General features: G+C 41.5%; 1 protein-coding gene across 5 annotated transcripts in view; it reads left to right on the top strand.

The window, feature by feature from the left end:
• NAV3 (neuron navigator 3) overlaps window positions 1–21,843 on the top strand; it is a 415,305-nt gene that overhangs the window by 288,845 nt on the left and 104,617 nt on the right. For 4 of the 5 annotated variants that reach the window (XM_073327696.1, XM_073327697.1, XM_073327695.1 and 1 more), the window contains 6 exons: window positions 1,448–1,724; window positions 4,410–5,115; window positions 6,542–7,030; window positions 14,347–14,388; window positions 16,842–17,002; window positions 19,475–19,663. In XM_073327696.1, coding sequence (XP_073183797.1) covers window positions 1,448–1,724; window positions 4,410–5,115; window positions 6,542–7,030; window positions 14,347–14,388; window positions 16,842–17,002; window positions 19,475–19,663 — 1,864 coding nt within the window. The remainder of the gene's footprint in view (window positions 1–1,447; window positions 1,725–4,409; window positions 5,116–6,541; window positions 7,031–14,346; window positions 14,389–16,841; window positions 17,003–19,474; window positions 19,664–21,843) is intronic. The other variant, XM_073327699.1, reaches the window with a different exon arrangement.

Raw genomic sequence — 21,843 nt, 5'->3', positions numbered from 1 at the left:
TTATCACTGCAGTTGCTACATTTGACCTCTGTCCCTTCCATAGCATTTTCATAGGAGTGCTTTCTCCTACATTTATCACATCTTGTTTTCCCTTTACACTGTTGTTGGCACTAATAACACCTTAAGGGAGAGATGATATATGGCTTGGTTCTTTAATATCTGAAACCTTAGTGTTACTTTCTCGGGTAGAGTCCCTCCCTTACATGTAATCAGTACAGCTACTGATGGCTTGCTTTCTCCTCCTCGTTTAATAATTAGTCATTGACTTTAACACTTTATCTTCTCCTATGCTTATGGTTATCTCAACATTGGTCAGCTCTAATGACACTCCATATATTACCCCATTTTTTTTCCAGTCAAATACTTTGGTAGCTGCAGCTTATTTTAAACTTTCCATAAATTTTAGTTTTTAGCAGTTTGTCAGCTTGTTCTCTGTTTTTACATTCAGCTAAGAGATCACCATCTCGGAGCTGTAGACAACCTGTGACCGCCAATAGTGGGCAGACAGAGTGTAAAGTTGGGGCCATGTGACCAGCCCACGTCTCACCTCTGGGAGGAACCTTCCAGCCCCACGTCCTTGGACAGCCAATCCCACCAGCTTCTGGGGATGGGGTTAGGGCCACAGGAGCAGGGAGAGTGTGCCTCTGGGGTGACCCAGGGAGACTCGTAACACCAGTGTCTTCCTGAAGCTCCCGTGCCCTCACAGACACGTCATCAAGGGGAGGGGCATGACCAATGCTCCTACCTTCAGCTGAGCAGAGGTACCCTGCTGCCAGCACCTTCCCCAGCAACCCCCAGCTCTGTGGGCTGCCACGCTCTCCCCACCACAGTTACCTGCCCAGTGGAGGCGGGGGGGGGGGGCTCCGTCCTTCTGCTGCTGATCCTCCCCCAGCATGCTTCGGGCTTACGTGACCCCTGTCTCTGACAGCCAGGCCCAGGTTGGAAGCGGAGAGGGCGGGGCAGAGTCACTTCTCTTGCCAGCTGAGGGTGGCCGGTCAGGGTTGCTGCCTTTGTGCAGCATGGTGGGTGTCTGCGATATAGCCCAGCTGGAGAGGCAGTGGCAGCAGACTGCCCCTCTGCTCCCCGCCCAGCCTGGCTGCCAGGGAGAGGGGCCAAGTGAGCTGGAAGTGCCAGGGGTGAGGAGCAGCAGGCACTCCCCCGCCAACAGGTCGAGCAGAGCAAGCCATGCAAGGGCAGCTCAGCACTCAGAGAAATCGAGGTTGGGGGGGGGGGACTTGTTTGTGAAATCCCTAGGGAGTGGAGGGACAATAAGGTGTTACAGCTGAAGACTGAGGTAAATTGGGTTTTATAATAGCATTCATAATATAATCTGTGGTACAAAGAAATCAGTTTGCTTTATTCTCCTTCTCTTCCTTGGATTTAAAAAATGAGAAAATATTGAATGAAGCTGAGACTTACCATTTCCTGTGATGTAAATGTCTTGTAGCTGAAGACTGATTCAGAGAAACGGTCCGTAACAGACAGTGAAAATTGGGGCAGCACTGAAGAACTGAAGAAGCCGGAGGAGGACTTTGACAGCAATGTAGATGGCAGTGGTAAATGGAAGGGCCTTCCCTCGGGGCTGTCCGAAGACTCAGAGAAGGGAGGTCAGAAAACATCTCTGTCTGTTTCACAGACTGGATCCTGGAGGAGAGGCATGACTGCACAAGTCGGAACGACCCCATCCAGACACAAAGCTGGGACAAGTGCTCTCAAGACACCAGGTAGTATTATGTCTCAGAAAAAAAGAGTCTGTAAGGGGTTAAAAATAATTAATAGATGTTATAAGCATGTCACAGGCAGTAGAAGGTGTTACAAATGGTTATAAATAATGGTTATAAGCCATTGACTCACCTATTAGTCTCTACAACAATTGATTAATTAACAATTAAAATATATATTAATTATTTATTAACCATTTATAGATGTACCCTTAATATAAAGTGTGACTGAATTTTGCTTTATTGTCATGGGAGTAGATAATTTCTTATCAGGGAATTGTAATGTATTGTTTCCCTGTTTTTCTTTCTGTTATTTTATGTTCTCGGAAAGACTTACACCAACAGTTGTTGAGAGTGTAAAACAAAAGCAGCACAGATTACAACAGTATAGGGGAAAAGCATTGACACTGAGGTGAGAGAAACCAAAGTGAACATTTTTGAATCAAAGTTTAAGGGTCAAATGAGGCTCCAGCTATAAATAGTGTAGCTTACTGCTGAGAAAAGAATTCTGTCTCTTCTTTTTAAAACTTGTGAAACTTTTTCTTCAATACTAGATGACTTGCAAAAGTTCAGAGATATATCATCCCCACAAAGGCCACTTAAAAATGGTAGCAACCAGTGTCAGTGTTTTGGCAATCTAATTTTGAAGCCAAAAATCATAAGATGATGGGAAGTAAAGATGGAAAAGATCTCTATTAGATTGTCTAGGCCAGGGATCAGCAACCTTTGACACGTGGCCCATCAGGGAAATCTGCTGGCAGGCCATGACAGTTTGTTTACCTGCAGCGTCCGCAGGTTCGGCCGATCGTAGTTCCCACTGGCTGCGGTTCACCATTCCAGGCCAATGGGGGCTGCGGGAAGTGGCGGCCAGCACATCCCTTGGCCCGTGCCACTTCCTGCAGCCACCATTGGCCTGGAACTGCAAACCGAGGCCAGTGGGAGCTGCGATCGGCCGAACCTGCAGACGCTGCAGGTAAACAAACTGTCCCGGTCTCCTAGTGGATTTCCCTGATGGGACGCATGCCAAAGATTGCTGATCCCTGATCTAGGCCATCCTTCTGCCAGTGCAGGGTTGTTCTCTGCAGTACATTTTCTAGCACATGGCCCTGTCTAGTCAAAAATGTTTCTTTCAAGACCATTTAAAAAATATTTTATGAACCAGCAGAGGAGCCTTAAGCCCAAGTCTGGCATGGGCTAAAGCCACCTTTGCGTGTCCCTGATTCTGGAGCTGCCAAGTGCCAGTCTGGCCCCAGACTGTAAATTTAGAGAGGCCTGAAGACTGCTTTTATCTACACCATCTACAGCACCCCTTCTGGGTCCATTCCAGCAGCTAGAGCTCATCTGGACTCAGATATGCCCTAGCTACACCCCTGCTTTAGCAACTAGGAGTAGGGTGGCATAAGGATCACTACTTCTGCTCTGTACCACCCAAGGATTTCCCTGTGCTGGTAGAATCCTCTGTTCCATTGGAACAGAGCAAAGCAGCCACAGTGCAGGAGAAAATTGAAGTTTTTATTTATTTTGAAAAAAATCCATACACTCTGTGTATGTATGTATATATGCACATATGATATATACATGTGTGAGAGAGTGTACAATGCACTGTGTGTGTATATGTACATATGTACCTATTTCTACAATAATGGAATTGGATAGAATAAGAGAAATGTATTAAAAACTTCTTCCTCTTCATGACAGTTTGACACCACAAGAGGAACCACTCCATAGAGCTACAAACTTGCTATAATAATTTGCTATATTAATGAAATACTATGATGTTCTCAGTATAAATGTCTTTAGAAGTTCTTATGATCTTAGAGTAGGCAATCTACGAGAAATCAAAATTAAAGAATGTAAAGAGAAGTGACCGTTTTGATTGTCACCGCAAAGGTGTTTGTAAAGGTAAAATAAAGTGATTGTTTTAAATCATATTTATTTCACAGTAGCACTGTATAGCAATGTAATCTAGAAAGATGCATGTGTGTATACTAATGAGGACAGTCTCACACAAATAACAATCGTGAGGAGATACTGGGGATATGGCAAATAGAATTAAATCATAATACTGGCCTGATGCTAGATCAACAGTATTATGACTTATTATTGCCATTTTGTAAATACTCATTGATCATTGTTTGCACCTTTACTATCACAATGAAATTAACTGTAAGTGAATGAAAACGTATGCAATGAAAGCAAAACTGAAGGATGAAGGCGAAGTCATTTCTTCAAAGATAAGTAATGTATTTTTGAATTGTTAATTGCTGTTAACATTTTATTTTCACATATTATTTCTTCAGTATACTGTATTACTAACCAAAAAACAACTTTGTCTAAAAATCATAGTTTGAGCTTCAAGCTCTTCTTACAAATCACACGAGCTATGCCCACATCATGTATATGTAGCTAGAAATCCTCAGTAGAATTTCAGTCTTTTAATACCTGATGCTTATCTTTAATATACTGCATCTGGTACTGACTACTGACAGAGATGAGATATTGAACCAGGACTAGATAGACTTAATATCTAATATTGAACCAGGACTTAATTGGTGTGTTCTCCTATAGCAGTTTATCTGCTTGTATATCATTTATATCTCAAAATACAACCGTGTAGTAATTATATCTTGATATTAAGATACTATAGATATAAATATGGAGGTCTATATAAAATATACTCTTAATTAGGAAAAACAGATGATGCAAAGGCTTCTGAAAAAGTGAAAACTCCCCTCAAAGGCACCTCTATTCAGCGCTCTCCATCAGACGCAGGAAAAAGCAGTGGCGATGAAGGAAAAAAGCCTCCCTCTGGCATTGGACGATCAACTGCTACTGGATCCTTTGGATTCAAGAAGGCGGGGGTGGGATCTTCTCCTATAATCACCACAAGTGGGGCAACCATAACAAGTGGGTCGGCGACTCTGGGGAAGATGCCCAAATCCGCAGCCATTGGTGGCAAGTCAAATGCAGGGAGGAAAACTAGCTTAGATGGGTCACAGAATCAGGATGACGGAGTATTACATGTTAACTCGAAGACCACGCTGCAGTACCGGAGTTTGCCACGCCCTTCAAAATCGAGCACAAGCGGTATTCCCGGCAGAGGTGGACACAGGTCCAGCACCAGCAGCATTGACTCTAATGTGAGCAGCAAGTCTGCAGGGGCCGCCACCACCAAACTGAGAGAGCCCACGAAGATTGGCTCAGGGCGCTCCAGTCCCGTCACCATCAATCAGACAGACAAGGAAAAAGAGAAAGTGGCAGTGTCTGATTCCGAGAGTGTTTCATTATCCAGTTCCCCCAAATCCAGCCCAACCTCCACCAGTGCCTGTGGGACACCGGGACTCAGGCAGCCAGGATCCAAATACCCAGACATTGCCTCGCCCACATTCCGAAGGTAATGGGTTTGTAATGAAATCCTATATTTAAAAATAAATAAAGTGTGAAAGAAATATAAAATATTTATTAACAGAATTCTTAAGGAATGAGGCTCTCACTGCAACTCTGAAATGAGTGTGTCTTGAATTTTGACCACTGTCCCACAGTAGCTACATGTAAATCATGAAGAGTATAACAAGTTCTCATTGAATATTCAGATAAATCCCCAAACAGAAGAAAGTCCTCTCATTTATAGAGGTTCTGTCACTTTAATGGTGTTTGCAGCCTGTGGGGGGAAAAAAACTAATGAGCATTTGGCTCCATAGAAATACTGATTAATAAAGTATTTGCTTTTAAAATCGTCAGCAACCTCTAGCTACAAGGATTTTATTATCTTTGTCGTTTCATTACGTCCCTCATCAGAAACATTAACAAAATGTGAATCCGTTGGAAATGCCGTAGTCTAATGTTTATGAAAGTGCACTAGATGAAAGACTTCCATTGTTTAAGTAAAAGCCAATGCTGCCCTCCTGTGGTCTATAGCCAATACATCTCCATTTAGTGGCTGTAAAATGACTGACCTACTATTGATTATCATGGGCTTTATTATAAATAAAATAGATTGCTATGCCATCTTTATTGATTACTTTATTTCTGTGACAAGTTCTGCATTTATATTGAGAGTGTATTATGGACTGCAAACAAAGTGCTTAAGATATTTTCAGCAAGAGACTAAATCATCATTGACTATATTTCAACTTATTTTGCGGGGGGTGGGGCAGACCATAGAAACATAACCTCCATAAACTGCTGTTAACAGCCACATGACATGCATGTCTGTCCTTTCTGCCCTTGAAAAAGGATTGACACATTTAGCTCTGTGTATATTATTGTATCTGACTAATTACTGTTTGGCTCATATCCATACCACCATCTGTGCAAAAGGGGCGGGGGGGGAGTGTGTATGGGGGGGAATCTTACACAAATATTTAGCTGTTTGACACTGTGAAGAGTGCCCTTTTACAAGTGATTCCTGCAATCATTTTAGCTGCTTATTGGAAGTAATGTTTTTAGCAGTCTAATGGTTTAAGTGTAGGAATGTAGGACTTAAACTAACTACTGGATCTGGGTGAAAGTTTAATCTGTTTATGCAACCATAAAACCAAAGATTTGCTTGTTTTTCATCTCTGTGTGAAGGTCTATACCTAAAGAGAACACATCTGAAAAACAGTGAATGAGAGCTTTTGATAATAAAATAAACCCCGTGTTAGTGTGATGTAGTTAAGTGGATTTAATGTTGAGAGGTGATTAATCAACAAGGAGTACATTATTTTAGTAGCAGTAATTAAATGTGGAATTTGGCTCTCGTGATGTTATGCCTTGAATGTTTAAGGTGGGTGTCAGTTTCTCTGAATAACAACTAAAACTGTTTGTTTTACTTTTAGGTTGTTTGGTGCCAAGGCTGGTGGCAAAGCTGCCTCTGCACCCAATACAGAAAGTGTGAAACCCACATCAGCAATGCCCAGCCCTAGTACCACATTAGCACGGCAAGGCAGCCTAGAATCTCCATCTTCGGGTACAGGCAGCATGGGCAGTGCAGGTGGGCAAAGTGGTAGCAGCAGCCCCCTCTTCAGTAAACCCTCGGAATTAAATACAGATGTTGTAAGTTTAAGTCACTCCTTGGCTTCCAGTCCAGCATCTGTTCACTCTTTCACGTCAGGTGGTCTCGTGTGGGCTGCAAACCTGAGCAGCTCCTCAGCTGGCAGTAAGGACACACCAAGTTACCAGTCAATGACTAGCCTGCACACGAGCTCTGAATCTATTGACCTCCCTCTCAGCCATCATAGCTCTCTCTCTGGATTGACAACAGGCACTCAGGAGGTTCAGAGCCTGCTCATGAGGACTGGAAGTGTCAGATCTACACTATCGGAAAGGTGAGCTTAACTGTAGACGCAGTGAAAACAAAAACAGTGAGAATGCAACAGAAACAGAAACAACAGAAAGAGAAAGCCCAAATGAACACCATCAAAAAGAGAGAGAGAGAGAATTAAAAGTAATCTCAGGCACTAAGCCTGGCTCACAGCTCTTGGCCACTTTTTGCAGTTTTACAAACACATTTTCTTACTTTTAAAAATGTTTTTTACTCTCTTGTTGCTCTGTGAAAGAGCAGCACAAAATCAAAAACCAACGAAGGCCCCGATCTGGCAACTTGTTTCCCATGGGAGATCCTGTGTGCAGTCCCCATTGAGGTTGATGGGAGGTTCACTTGGGAGGTAATCTTGCAAGGTCGTGGCAGGGCTACACAATGTTTTGACAAGTTCTGCACAGAACATGCAGTCCAGAACAAGAGAAATCCCACCTCCCCATAATCTCGTCACTGTCTTGTCTACCCACAACTGCTGTACTGCTTTAACTATGCAGGAAAAAGTACAGCTCCTCTAGCATGGATGCACTTATATCAATATAAGGGTTCTTATACTTATAGCTTATGTGTCTGTACAGCGAGGGAAATAAGTTGAACTAATACGGAAATGGTTTTCCCATCCCTGAGAGCTTTTGAGATTTAAAAAAAAAAATCTTGACTTACGATGGCAAAAAGTTCAAATCCCAAATATGTTTTTGAACCAATAATCCAAAAAAAAAAGTGGACTAGGTCAATAAAAGTGTTTTGTTTCAATACTTGTGAAATGTTTCCTTTCAATTTCAACCATTTTCAATTTTGTAAAACATTTTTAGTATAAATTTACTAACAATTCAAAGTGAAAAGTGGCTTTGAACTGAAAACCAAAACTGTTTGTTTAGAAAATGTCAAAACCAAACATTTAGACAATTTCAAAACTTTTTTTGAAAAAAAAATTGAAAGATTTATCAAAACCAAAGCCATTCCTACAAACAGTTCCACTTTTGATGTATCGGCATTTTCCAATGAACTAAATGTTTTGTTGGAAAATTCCCAACCAGAAATAAGCTGCACTGGTGTAAGGCACTTTTGTGCTGGTATAACTGCATCCCCACTTGGGGTTGTACCAGTTTACGTATATTGGTAAACAAATTACGCCCATAAGCATCATAGTTATGCCAGTGCACAATCTGTGTAGACCAGCAGAAAGATAAAAATGCATTGACACACACGTGATTTTAAGTTGTCCTTGGCCCCTCAATGTATATGTAGTAATTACATTATATTAGGGCTGTTGATTAATCGCAGTTAACTCACACGATTAACTCAGAAAAATTAATGGTCTTTAAAAAAATTAATCATGATTAATCACAGTTTTAATCACACTGTTAAACAATAGAATTCTAATTGAAATGTATTAAATATTTTGGATGTTTTTCTACATTTTCAAATATATTGATTTAATTTACAACACAGAATATAAAGTGTACAATGCTCACTTTATATTTTTATTAAGAATATTTGCACTGTAAAAATAAACAAAAGAAATAGTATTTTTCAGTTCACCTCATACAAGTACTGTAGTGCACTCGCTTTACCGTGAAAGTGCAACTTACAAATGTGGATTTTTTTTTTGTTACATAACTGCACTCAAAAACAAAATAATGTAAAACTTTAGAGCCTACAAGTACACTCAGTCCTACTTCTTGTTCAGCCAGTTGTGAAGACAAACAAGTTTGTTTACATTTATGGGAGATAATTCTGCCCTCTTCTTATTTACAATGTCACCAGAAAGTGAGAACAGGAGTTCGCATGGCACTTTTGTAGCCCGCATTATAAGGTATTTGCATGCCAGATATGCTAAACATTTGTATGCCTCTTCATGATTTGGCCACTATTCCAGAGGACATGTTTCCATGCTGATGACGCTCATTAAAAAAATAATGTGTTAATTAAATTTGTGACTGAATTCCTTGGGGGAGAATTGTACATATCCTGCTGTGTTTTACCCGCATTCTGCCATATATTTCATGTTATAGAAGTCTCAGAAGATGACCCAGCACATGTTGTTCGTTTTAAGAACACTTTCACTGCAGATTTGACAAAATGCAAAGAAGGTACGAATGTGAGATTTTCTATAGATAGCTACAGCTCTTGACCCAAGATTTAAGAATCGGAGGTGCCTTCCAAAATCTGAGGTATGGAGCACGTTTTCAGAAGTCTTAAAAGAGCAATACTCCAATGCAGAAACTGCAGAAACCGAATCACCAAAAAAGAAAATCAACCTTCTGTTGGTGGCATCTGACTCAGATGATAAAAATGAACATGTGTCGGTCTGCACTGTTTGGGGTTCTTATTGAGCAGAACCCATCATCAGCATGGATGCATGTCCTCTAGAATGGTGGTTGAAGCATGAACAGACATATAAATCTTTAGCACATCTGGCGCGTAAATATCTTGCAACCCTGGCTACAACAGTGCCATGCATTATATGCCTGTTCTGACTTTCAGGTGACATTGTAAACAAGAAGTGGGCAGCATTGTCTCCTGCACATGTAAACAAACTTGTTTTTCTGAGCAATTGGCTGAACAAGAACTAGGACTGAATGGACTTTTAGGCTTTAAAGTTTGACATTGCTTTATTTTTGAATGAAGTTATTTTTTGTGCATAATTCTATATTTGTAAATTCAACTTTCATAATAAAAAGATTGCACTACAGTACTTGTATTAATAAGAAGAAATGGAAGGATGTTGAGTATATGCTAAATCTTATAGTTTTGCAAAAGATGTTTAATATCACATTAAAAATGTTAATGGCTTGGCATAAGCAGCTCCCACTTCTAATACTTCATGTATTTGTTCAGTGATTTAATTTCAGTGATTCCAAATACTTTGGCCTCTGGCGATATTTTAAAATTTTGTATCTGTCCACGTGGAGATATTTTGACTGAGTCCTGAGAGAGCCATATATGATGTTGATCTGGCCTCAGAATGAATCAACACACAAATTTCTAGAGAAAGTTGTCATTTCTTGATTTATAGCCCCAATAGGATCTTTGTAGTCTGATTTTTTTCCCCAAAAGGTCTGTTAAAAAAAACTGTGTTGTTTTATGCAGTTGAACCTTCATATGCTTTTTCCAACAAAAATGTTGTTTCGCAACATTAAGAGACAGAAAAAGGTCCCCTTTCTCTTCACGCTGTAAGCCACAGTTATAGGGGCACTGGTTGCTTTCCAGACCCATACTGGTAGTAGACTGGAAAGCCGTGCGGGAGTAGCTGTAGCAATATTTCTTCTTTCTTTCTTTACTGGGAGCAGTTGCATGAGACTGAAAGAGCTTCTAATAAGCTGCATCACCGCCTGCAGGCATAGCTATATCAGCATAGCTATACCAGCAAATCCTTTTAAGTATAGCCAAGGCTTGAGGTGCGAATTTATACCACTATAACCGTATAGACACACTTATTCTGGAATAAGACTGGCTTTCTCAGTTTATGTTATGTCACTTTGGAAGGCCCCCAAAAGCCAATCCTATATCCAGAATAAGAGGGTCCACATGAAAAATTATACTAGTATAATTTCTATCAGTTAAATTATATCGGTATTGGCTGGGGAAACTATCTTGTGTAGACAAACCCAAAGTCAGAGATTCCTCTGTATTTTTTACCTCTGTGGAGTATTTACAACTTTTATGTTCCTCTTCTGTGTGGCCAGAGCAGAGGAGGAGGGATATTAGATAAGTGTTGCAGAATTAACACCTGTCTAGATGGTCAACAGGCAGCATCATGGGCTGCTGTGCTCAGCAGAAGTCAGGTAGCTGGTTACAGCTCCTTAATTCTCCATCTCTTCCTTGGACTACTCCCAGCTAGAGCAGCCTAGGTGCTGCTTTAACTTATGCCCACTGATTATGTTCCCTAAGGGTCCCAATTTTATAGGGACAGTCCCAATATTTGGTAATTTGCCTTATATAAGCACCTATTACCTCCCACTCCTTGTCCCGATTTTTCACACTTGCCATCTGGTCACCTTACCTGAGGACTATAGACCAGTTAGGTATAGCCAAGTGCATTTCACACCATTCACTTCCTCACCCAACAATGAATCACCTCCCTGAGCTAGGGGCTGTGAGTAGGGAAAAAGAGGGATCATCTGTGATCTCCAGGGACTTCTGGAGAACCTCAGAGAGAGACTTGTGGGTGGTTTCCACAGCTTAAAGGGATCAGAATGGGGATAGAGAATCTGCCCCAATGTTGACAAGGGGAATGTGGGCATTTATGCATGTCTGCTTGCAGCACTGCTGTTGGTAGATTACAAGGTGTATGATGATGTTGGTATTTATAACATTTTGTGCCATTCTCCACCTCAGTGGTTCTGACTTAAGGCAGTTCACCACACTTGTGATGGGTCTTCCAAGAAACTCTAGATCAACACGTTAAATCTGACTTGTTTGTGCATTATCTCTAGAGGTCTATAAACAGTAGGATCAGCGTAGCTGTGACCTAGCAGTATTACTCTGCATTACAATTCAGAAAATCTACTTTCATTTACTGGTTCTGGTTTTTCCTTTAATCCCATAGTTATTAGGGTTTGTAGAAGCAACATGCTCAGCTTCATAAAGGGGGAGGGAGTGCGTCCTGATGCTAAAAAATAAAAAGACCTAGCCAGTTAAGGAAGCTAATTAACGTGCTGTCATATTAGCATTAATTATTAATAGCTGCAATGTGGACATCTCAATTTTGGAGGATTAGTCAGAGGATTTAATAATAGTTTTAAATACAGAATAAATGCTTGTTTTGTTTCATTTTGGGCTGCTAAATCATTTCCATTCCCCAGTTAAAGAATATTCACCTCTTTTTCATTTGGGTATCCACATTCAACCCCCACCGCATCCCCCCTTAGAGTGGGCTCCTAAATTATGGTGGCTGTTAGGTTGTAGTGTGGACATGAGTCACAACATTTCAGGCATTGGTTCTTTAAATAGTGTCGCTATTTTAGGGGTCATGGTGTATAGCTTATTTTCGATACATGAAAACATACAACCTAAAGAAATAACTAACTTAGGTTAGTCTCTAAGGTGCCACAAGTACTCCTTTTCTTTTTGCGAATACAGACTAACACGGCTGCTACTCTGAAACCAGAAAATCTATTCCTTGTCATGGGCTTTGGAGTATACACAGAAGGAAATGTTGTTGATATTATGATCATTATTATTTGTTATATACTGAAGTGGCACCTAATGGCACAAATCAAGAATCAGGGCCTTGTTTATTACAGAGGACTAGTAAATGCATGAACCATGCATTTAAATCCATGTAATCTCCTTCTCAGCCTGGGTTAATTTTTGATGACTGTTCGTATGCCATGGTTAGGCTGGAAATCAAGTTATAGGTTTATCACTGGACCAACCACTTGTAGACAGTTATAGTCAAGCTTACACTGCATCACCTCTATGGGCATGTCTATACTGCCTGAGGTTCAGACTATCGTGGTGTGAATAGCAATGAGCACCAAAATGCTGTACTGTAACTCCCCCATGTGGATGCTGGAGACGTGAACTAAATTCCTCGTTGACATTAACGTAGACCTCTTCAAATAGGACTACATCACTTCAAATAGGACTACATCAATGTGAGGTAGGAATCTTTTAGTTCATGTCCATAGAGTCCACACTGGGGAGTTCCAGTGCAGCACTTCACACACTGCTGTTCACACCCCTGTAGTATAAACTGTGGGGCAGTGTAGACAAGCCCTGAGTAGCTTCCATCAACTTTCTTCTCCCTGTGCAGAGTGAGGCCCTGACTAAATTAAGGACATTTGCTTTATTAATTCCTACCATTGCTAAGACCGGTTGAGCTCCTCTGGAGTTAGTAACGCTGAGAGCCCTAGCTGAGATGAGTGGCTGGTTAGAGCATTTTCAACATCTTGTCAACTAGACCGGCTGTGAGCAAGGTTACATAAAACTATGTTGAAAACTCCAGCACCCCATCTGCATGAGCGCTCTCAGCACTGCTAACACCACTGAAATTGAGCCAGTTAGCAATAGTGTAAAAGTTTTAGAACTTTTCCCTAGGAAGGCAGTGTGGATCCAAGTGACTGTTTGTCTCTGATGCTTCTCTCGATGGTGTAAAGTACATGCTGATCAGCTTTGTGGTGATGATGTGATGGAACATAGAACCACTCCCCCCCCCCGCATACACACACACACACACACATTTCATTTAATCCTCATATTGACATTGAATTATATTTCCAAAATAAAATAGTGTATTTCACTGAAGGGCCAGATCAAGTGTTGCAATTACCAATCAGCTGAAATCCTAGATCATAGGTGCCAACTTACTCAGATCCCGGGAGTTGACTCCCACTCCACCCCAGGTCCCGCCCCCACTCTACCCCTTCCTTCAAGGACCCACCCCTGCCCTGCCTCTTTCTGCCCTCACCCTGCCCCTGCCTGGCCCCTCCATCCCCTCCCCCACCTCTTCCTGCCCCCGCTCCTCCCCTTCTCCCCAGCGCCTCCTGTCCGCCAGCGGGGGGGAGGTGCTGGGTGCTGAGCACCCACTATTTTTTTTCCATGAGTGCTCCAGCCCCGGAGCACCCATGGAGTCCGCGCCTGTGGCCTAGATAATTGAGGGAAGATAAAACACCTGAATTATTTCCTATTTGAAGGAAAGTAAGTGACAGTCCTTTTAAGCAGCTCCCTGTCTCTGGAAGGATTTATACTGCTAAGAGCCCAGTTCTCCTGTGCCTTGCATCTCATGTTGTTGTTCACTCCAGCACAAAGTGAATTTTAAAATGCTGCTACCATCTGATCTGGTGGCATTTTACACCCTATCTGCACTTGCATTGATTGCACAAGAAGCAAGACAATGGTGAATCAGTCTCTGTATATTTAGCACATCTTCCTACAAGCAGAATCTGCCACTTCGCTTCTGGCAAGGCTATGCTGCCTCTTTGCAGGTATCACAAACCTGCATTTTGCATAGAAACATAGCAAAAGATCACAGGGAGCTGTGAAAAATGCAGGTTTATTCTGTGATCGTATGACTCCCATACAGGTCGAGTCTGCATGACTCAGTAAGGAAGATTAAGAATTGGAAGGCAGAACTTCTGTCTGATTTGGACACTCGCCAAATGGCTATTGACCTGGACCAGAGCACGTCTGGATGAAAAATGAACATGTGGCAATCCATGTCCTATCTTCCTCTCTAATGAGTCAGGGGTTTATCATAAAGAGACATTAAAATATATTACATCTCCTTTTGTTATATGAACATATGTAGACTTTTAGAGTTTGTAATTCTGAACAGTCCTGTTTACTATATGTCCTTAGGGGTTTTCTTTGTTTTAACAGCATGCAGCTTGACAGAAATACACTACCCAAAAAGGGACTAAGGTATATACTTTATTCAGCATGATTGCAGCTTCTCTGTTGTTCTGTAACCTTTTCTACATTGTCTCTCCGTCTCTTTCTCCTTGCTGATCCTGTTTACAACAGAGCTCCTGGTGCTTAGGTTTAAATCAAGCAAACTAGACCCTTAACATTAGATTTTCTCTTTCCAGTCTGGCCTAGTGAATAAATTGAGTATAAAGATATATCGTGGAAAGCAAAAACGATTAAAAATAGTTTCCTTATATGATGAATGTTAAGAGACCTTCAATGCAGTAGATAAATAAGAGAGTAACAAAGTATTTTTGCAACACAAAGCAAACTGAAAAAGGGCAGAATAACAAGGTTTTAGAGATGGGCCAGGATGTGGGCTCTAAGTATAAGTAGCCATGGATTTGGTGGTGGGGGAAACAGCCATCGCAGATCCAGCTTGAGCAGTTAAGGATCCACAATCTAAAAGAGACACATTTCAGCATCCAGGGTTTGAAAGCATAAGACACACCCCAGCTGTACTCAGACCCCAGCCCAGCCACCCACATGACTTCCACTCATCACTGCTCTCTTCTTTTCAGATAGGGAAGGCTATCTTCAGACAGGCTACCACCCCTGTCCTAGGCTCCAGGTTGGGTGGCGGGGGAAGAGACTATATGGCTATTCCCACTGTCTCTTCAGGTAAGGCTGCCATATCAGCCTGTCCACTGCTGTAATCCAACAAAGCTCTTCTGGATCAGCCCACCTTCCTCTCCACCCACCCACCCACCCACCCACATAGTCTGACATACAGCCCTTCCCACACTGGAACTGTATGTCCTAAAGCCCTTGTGCTGTTGATAGGAAGCTACACAATATTTTCTGGGCTTCAAAGTCCAAGTGCTAGGAGTGGGTGTAATGATTTCTGCATCTCCCCAATGCCCTTTGAATGAGAGAGGATGAAGCCAAATTTCCCACCACCCCTTAAAGAGTGCTGTTGGATGGAGGGAGTACCCCAAAGAGACAAATAGAAAAAGCAGCCAGCTAGTACCCCTTGAAGAGTCCAAATGGGAGGTGGAAGTTTGTGGTCCCATCCTATAAAAACAGCAAGGGTGAGTGAGGCTGGGGATGGGGTGGAGGGCAGGGAGTTACGAGTCAGCATGTGGGCATAGATGCCTAATTAGCTATTGTCATGGGATTTTTCACCATTTTGGTCTGATGAAGGCTGGATCCCAGTTATAGTCTGTACTGCTACTGGGGCTTGTGTTAAAAATCCGAACCCTGAATTTTCACTTCGGCTACTTCCAGATCCAGAAACCATTGGGGTAGCCCACCTCTACCAGGTTTAAAGAGCAGCATAATGCATCATTTTTTTAAAGAGAGAAAAGAAAGAATTATTTAATCTGAATAGGATACTTTTAAAATATCCCACAGTTGGCATGAGAACAGTGACATGAGAAATTACAAATTCATTTAATCAGCTTCCTAAGCAGAAATGGAAGTGCCTCATAAACCCAGACGCTAAGATAGCAAACGCGTGGGTTTCTCTGGGATGACTGTAGAACATTGGTGGCACATGATAGCGGGGAAGAATGTGAGAGTGCTCTTCAGTTGGCATAGAATTGTGCTGAATGAAGTTTTATGGTGGGCTATCACAGTCAGTTGTAAAAACAGGCTTCTGATCGACACTCAGATGCTAAGAAATACCTGCACATTTCTAATGCTAGATTTTCCCTTCCTCTAACCTGATCAATGGGTTGGCTGTTCTCCCTGTTCTACCTTTGATCAGTTACTATCATTGTATTGGTTAGAAATAGCATACGGTTGATTGATAGATTTGGTTTCCAAACTTTTTTGTTCCAGAGAACTTGTTTTCATTTAAGTGATTATTTGTCCTTACCTAATTTGGGAAAGGACACAATGCCATGTAGCATTCCACAAGACAAACATCCCATTTGATCACAGTAGCTACCATTACCAAAGGAAATTCCTTTTTTCACAACTGTTGATCTGTTTCAGCTCCCTTTGTCTTACCAAATGTCCACGTGCTCGAACACTCCTGTGGCACACTTCTGCAGCCAGTCATCTTTCTTGGCTTTCCAGTCTGTCATTCATCCACTCTACTACTATGGTACTCGGCCTTTGCCTCATATTATTCACCGGCTACAGCTTTTTAAGTCCTTTTCTCTCAGCTCAGCTGTCTCGTTGGTATGATTTATTATGACATTTCACCAAAAAAAGGAGAATGTTATTTTTGTTTGTATGGGGTTTGTTTGTTTTTTTCCAGCAGTGTTTTTCCCCCCCTGGGAGATTTAAAAAAGATGCTTTAAAGTCAACTGTAACAATTGAGTAATTGTAATTAGATACACAACAGTCAAGATTGTTGTTCTGCCTGACCAGCAAAGCTTATCTGATGTTGACTATTGTTCGCTGCATTGTGAACCCTGTTAGTCGTTGTTGTTTTAAGTGTGCCAGCTCTGATTTTTCAGATATACCCCGTCATCTCGGCAGACCAGCCAGGAGGAGGGCAAAGAGTGGCTGCGCTCCCATTCCACTGGAGGTCTGCAGGACACCGGCAGTCAGTCCCCTATCGTTTCGCCTTCAGCTATGTCTTCCTCTGCAACTGGGAAATATCACTTTTCCAACCTGGGTAAATGAATTTTTTCCCTTACTTCCCACACTAAAAAATAATCATATAACTGACTATTTTACAATGCATTTTTTAGTCTGTCTAGCTAGGTACCCTTTTTTTTTATTCCCCCACGCCCCTTTACCATAGTATCTGGGCACCCCACAAACATTAATGAATTTAGCCTCACAGCATCTCCATGATATAGGCAGGAGTTTATCCCTATTTTACATGTGGAAAAGAGACACAGATTTCCTGCCCAAGGCCACGCAGGAAGTCCACGGCAAAGCTAGGAATTAAACTCAAATCTCCTGACTGTTATGGCAGCGTCTTAACCACAAGACTGTCCTTTCTCCCTCACAGCCTGATCCAGCCATCAACAGGATTATTTCCAATGGTTTTAGTGGGCATTGGATCAGACATTTAATCCCTTCTCCCATTTGGGTAATAGTACATACTGTAGCTTTGTTTTGAGATGGGCCCAGATTCAACACTGGGAACAGCTGGATCAGTAGACAAACTTCTTGGCTGGACCATTTATCTGTTATGGGCCCAACCACAATCCTGTCTCCAAATGCCCCCACTCTTAAGAATAGTTTGGATCCAGGTCAGGATCTGAACGTGGCTGCTCTGTTCCTGCTCTGGATTTTATTACTAAGACCTCTTTTTCACCTTCTCTTTATGACAGAAAATGCTACTTTCGGTACCTGTAGTCAAATAAACTAAAGACTTGAATGGGTGTATGTTTTTTTTTCTATTAGTTGTTTTTGGATACACACACAGGGGTTTCATTCCAGTTTTACAATGTTTTGTGTTTTGTTTACTTTATATGATCTTTCTGCTGAAATTTTTTATTCAGCAATTTTTGAAAACTTAGAATCTTAAAATGCTTTGTTTGTTGGGTCTGTCTCTCTGTCCTTCCACAGTGTTTGAGTCTCACTGGCTTAAACAGAATCAAATGTCAGACCTGCTGTAATTGTCATGCTCTAGTAGCTGGCCTACAGAAGGTGTGAACCCTAGTTTTACACTAAGCTCTTATGTTTGAGGCCATTACTACAGAACTAGCAATAACCTGTGAAACATTCACACTTCTGTAGTGCTGCTGTTAGATCTGTATCCTCTGTAGGTTGCAGCCCCTAGAGAGCAACTTTATCAGGCACAAAAACATAAGGCTTTATTATATTACCTAAAATGCTGCACAAAGCCATTTTTATAAGCAAAATTAGATATAGTCTAAGCAAACCACTGGCTGGGACATTTTCATGTGTTTGTATTGGTTTTAAACGTAAAGATACCTCTCTTTAGCACAGATTTCTCCTCGCTACATATCACTATTATTTTTTCCCTTCTTCTTTTATAGCTCTTGTGCTCACTTGCTAGCTTTTCCCACAAGCAGAGACCAATATAATGTACTATTGCAATAGCTTATTTTGCTCTGTCCTTCCTCTTTTATCAGAGTAACAGTGCTATGGAATAAATGGCTCTCAGAAAACAAACACCGCTGTTATGATTTCAGACACATCCAGCTCTGCTGGGAATCTTTTGGTCTATAGCAGGAGATCAAGACACAAATCAACAGGCTGACTCTGGACAGACAGTATTGTTTTTCTGGGCCCTAATTTTACATGGGCCAAGGGGCTCATATCAAGCCTCCCATTTCACTGGCAAATCAACTTTCCAATAGCTGAGAGTAGTTTCCTGAGTGCTGATCTGCGGCTGAACCAAGAGTAGATCAATTTTATTTTGGCATAAGCTTTTGTGGGCTAAAACTCACTTCATCAGATAAATTTGTTAGTCTCTAAGGTGCCACAAGGACTCCTCATTGTTTTTGCTGATACAGACTAACACGGCTTCCACTCTGAAAACAGTAGATCAGTTACTCCTGTTTCTTAATGTCAGCCAGCTGGCCCATGTGGGAGCATCTGTTGAATATGGTGATAGGTGCTATAGTACTCTAAATAGCACACAAAGAGATTAGAAATGGATTTTTGCAAAGGGCCTACCTCAGTGGAACCTCAATTTATAGGTACTCTATAATCTGTATAATCTGTAATCTATATAACAATTAATAATAATATTTGAAACATTTAACTGCAGAGAATAATTGGTTTGGTTAGTAAAGTTCCCCTGTGAACAAAAATGACAAATGAATATTCACTTTTAATTTTGTAATTGGTGGTGTTCATTTCTTCCTCTGATTTTCTGTCTTATCCATTATTACAGCCTCTCTTTGCCTGACAAGACGAACAAGTGGCTTAGTCAGATGTCAACATTGGTATTGCTCTGTGTTCTGCAGCATTATTATGTGTAACTCCAGTTTCCCCTAGACCGACTACTTTGGTTTTGCATGATAACTTCAGGCCTAAGAATGAAAGCCTTAATTTCATCATCAGTGAAAAGCCCACTTACCCCTGCTTGCCGCTGTTTTCATTTTGCACAGAACCAAATCCCCGATAATGGAACGTACCTTACAAATGACGCTTTGCATTTCAGTGAGTCCAACCAACCTGTCCCAGTTTAACCTTCCTGGACCCAGTATGATGCGTTCAAACAGCATCCCTGCGCAAGACTCTTCTTTTGACCTGTATAATGACTCCCCGCTGTGTGGCAGTGCCACATCCTTAGAAGAGAGACCACGAGCAATCAGTCACTCAGGCTCATTCAGAGACAGCATGGAAGAAGGTAGGGCTGAGTTAACACTTCGATGAGCGAAGGAAACACAAATGTAGCAGGATTCTATTTGAATGGCCACCTTGAGTTGTAAATATTGAAATAATTCAGTCAACCTTTCTGATTTATAGTGAACTGGACTTGTAGCACCTCTTGCTCTGGTTGATCACAAGCGCAGGTACTTACAATAAGCTGGGATAGGCAAGGACGTGTTCTTTATACACTGAACACATTCTGTGTGTGACTTATTAATTTCCTGGAATAGTTTTTGAACTATAGGAAGTAGGATGCAGAAAATGTGGAAGGAAGGGCCTAACTCTTATTCTTGGGAAATGATTTTCTCCTTTCGATATAAAATGCTTGTCCGTGCCTTGGTTATCTCCTGCCTTGACTACTGCAGTCTCCTCCTCACTTGATGGTCTTATTCCTATCTGTCTTCCCTCCATTTTTTAAAATGCTAAAACAGTCTTCCTCACCTCTGTTATTATTTAAGTGATGACAATGTGCTTGGCAGTGTACAAGAAACAAAAATAAGGATAGTCCCTTTCCCCAATCAGCTAACGTTTGTGAGACAAAGAAGAGACAGGATGTAATGAGTGACATAAGTAACAGATTATGTATGTTTTAAATTGTTTTATTTGGCTTTTTTGTTGGTATATCGGTGTGTGGCAGTGGAAACGGGACAGATTGATTCCTCAGTCATCTGCTTAGAGAAGTTTGGTGAATTGATGCAAGCAGACAATGTCACCTAAGGATAAGATCTTGACGGGACTAGTGACAGCACCCTGAGGGGAAGGGGCAGTCAGAAGGAAACAACAAAAGGAACAGTGGAAGTGTGGAGAATAAGACCAGAAAATCCAAGTTAAAACAGGGCGCCAAGTATGAAGTTGCAATGAAGAGGCCATCAGAGACCTTGGAAAGAGCAGTTTCACTGGAGCAGAGTGGGTGGAAGCCAGACTGGAGTGAATGCATGAGTGAGTTAGGGGAGAGGAGGTCAATGCATCAGTAGTAAATGGACTTTAGTAGTTCATAGACCTTTGAGGTAAAGGGGAAAAGGGGCATGAGTTGATATAGATGAAGGGGGAAATGTGGCCTAAACGTATTTTATTTTGGATAGGAAATTAGAGCTAACTTACACAGTGAAGGAAAGGAGCAAGAAGACCATGTGAGGGTCAGAATTAGAGAGGCTGAATATGTGAGAGTAAGGGCAAGGGAAGTTAGTAACTGGGAGGGTATGGTATCAAGGGCAGAGCAGGAAATGTTCTGTGATGGCGGGTGGAAGGAGGGGTTGCAATATCATTTATAAATTTCTCAGGATGGGCATTGGATCCTGTAGTATCTTGAAGTGTACCCAGGATATTGGCAGTGATTACCAAATACTAAGGTGATTTAAAGTCTAGGTTGCCTATCAAGAAATGTTTTAATTGTTAATGTCTCATGCATGGCACACACACATGCTTCAGACAGTTCTTAAAACAGCATAATATGGTAATAATTTTTTTCCTGGTTAAGAACAAATATGAAACAACATGCACAACTGTGGAATTTTTGTTCAGACAATACGGAACAACATTTCATGTTACTGTATTAAAGATAAACCAACAGATCTTCTCTGAGGTTCTGTAGTGGAGCATCTTCCCTCAGGATCTACCTTAAACATTGTGAGGCTAAACAGAAGTGGCTTTCAGATGTTCTCTCACTGTAGTCCTAACTGGCCACTTTCCAGAGCCCAATGGCCCATTCGTTGGGACCAAATCCTACAGTCTTTATACAGTGCTTATAGAGGGTAAAATCCTTTGATGGTCAATTAGAATACAGCAGTGCATATTGCAGCACCACTTGCCTTTAAATACAAAGGTGCCAAAACAGACTACAAGTCCAAGCATGCAGTGCTCTGTGTTGATCTGAAGAGAATTACCAGATAAGAAAGACCTGGGCATTTACAGTGGCTCCTATATCATTGGCAAGGCACTCCTCCATATGAAAGATGAGATAGCTGCATGCTGTGTTTTAGAACTCTGCAGTCAGCACTCTCGATAGATGGGTGTTCGTAGCTCCATCTCTGGTCTCTTGAAACTGTGTTTATCAGGTGCTTCACTGCCAAACAATAGAGATAATGTTTGGTTTACTGGTGAAAATACTGTCTCATTAAAAATCTCTCGTACCTACAGTACACAGGCAAATGTTTCTCC

The sequence above is a fragment of the Lepidochelys kempii genome, chromosome 1, assembly GCF_965140265.1.
Source record: "Lepidochelys kempii isolate rLepKem1 chromosome 1, rLepKem1.hap2, whole genome shotgun sequence".
Lineage (NCBI taxonomy): Eukaryota > Metazoa > Chordata > Testudines > Cheloniidae > Lepidochelys > Lepidochelys kempii.
This window is presented reverse-complemented; position numbering and strand designations above follow the sequence as displayed.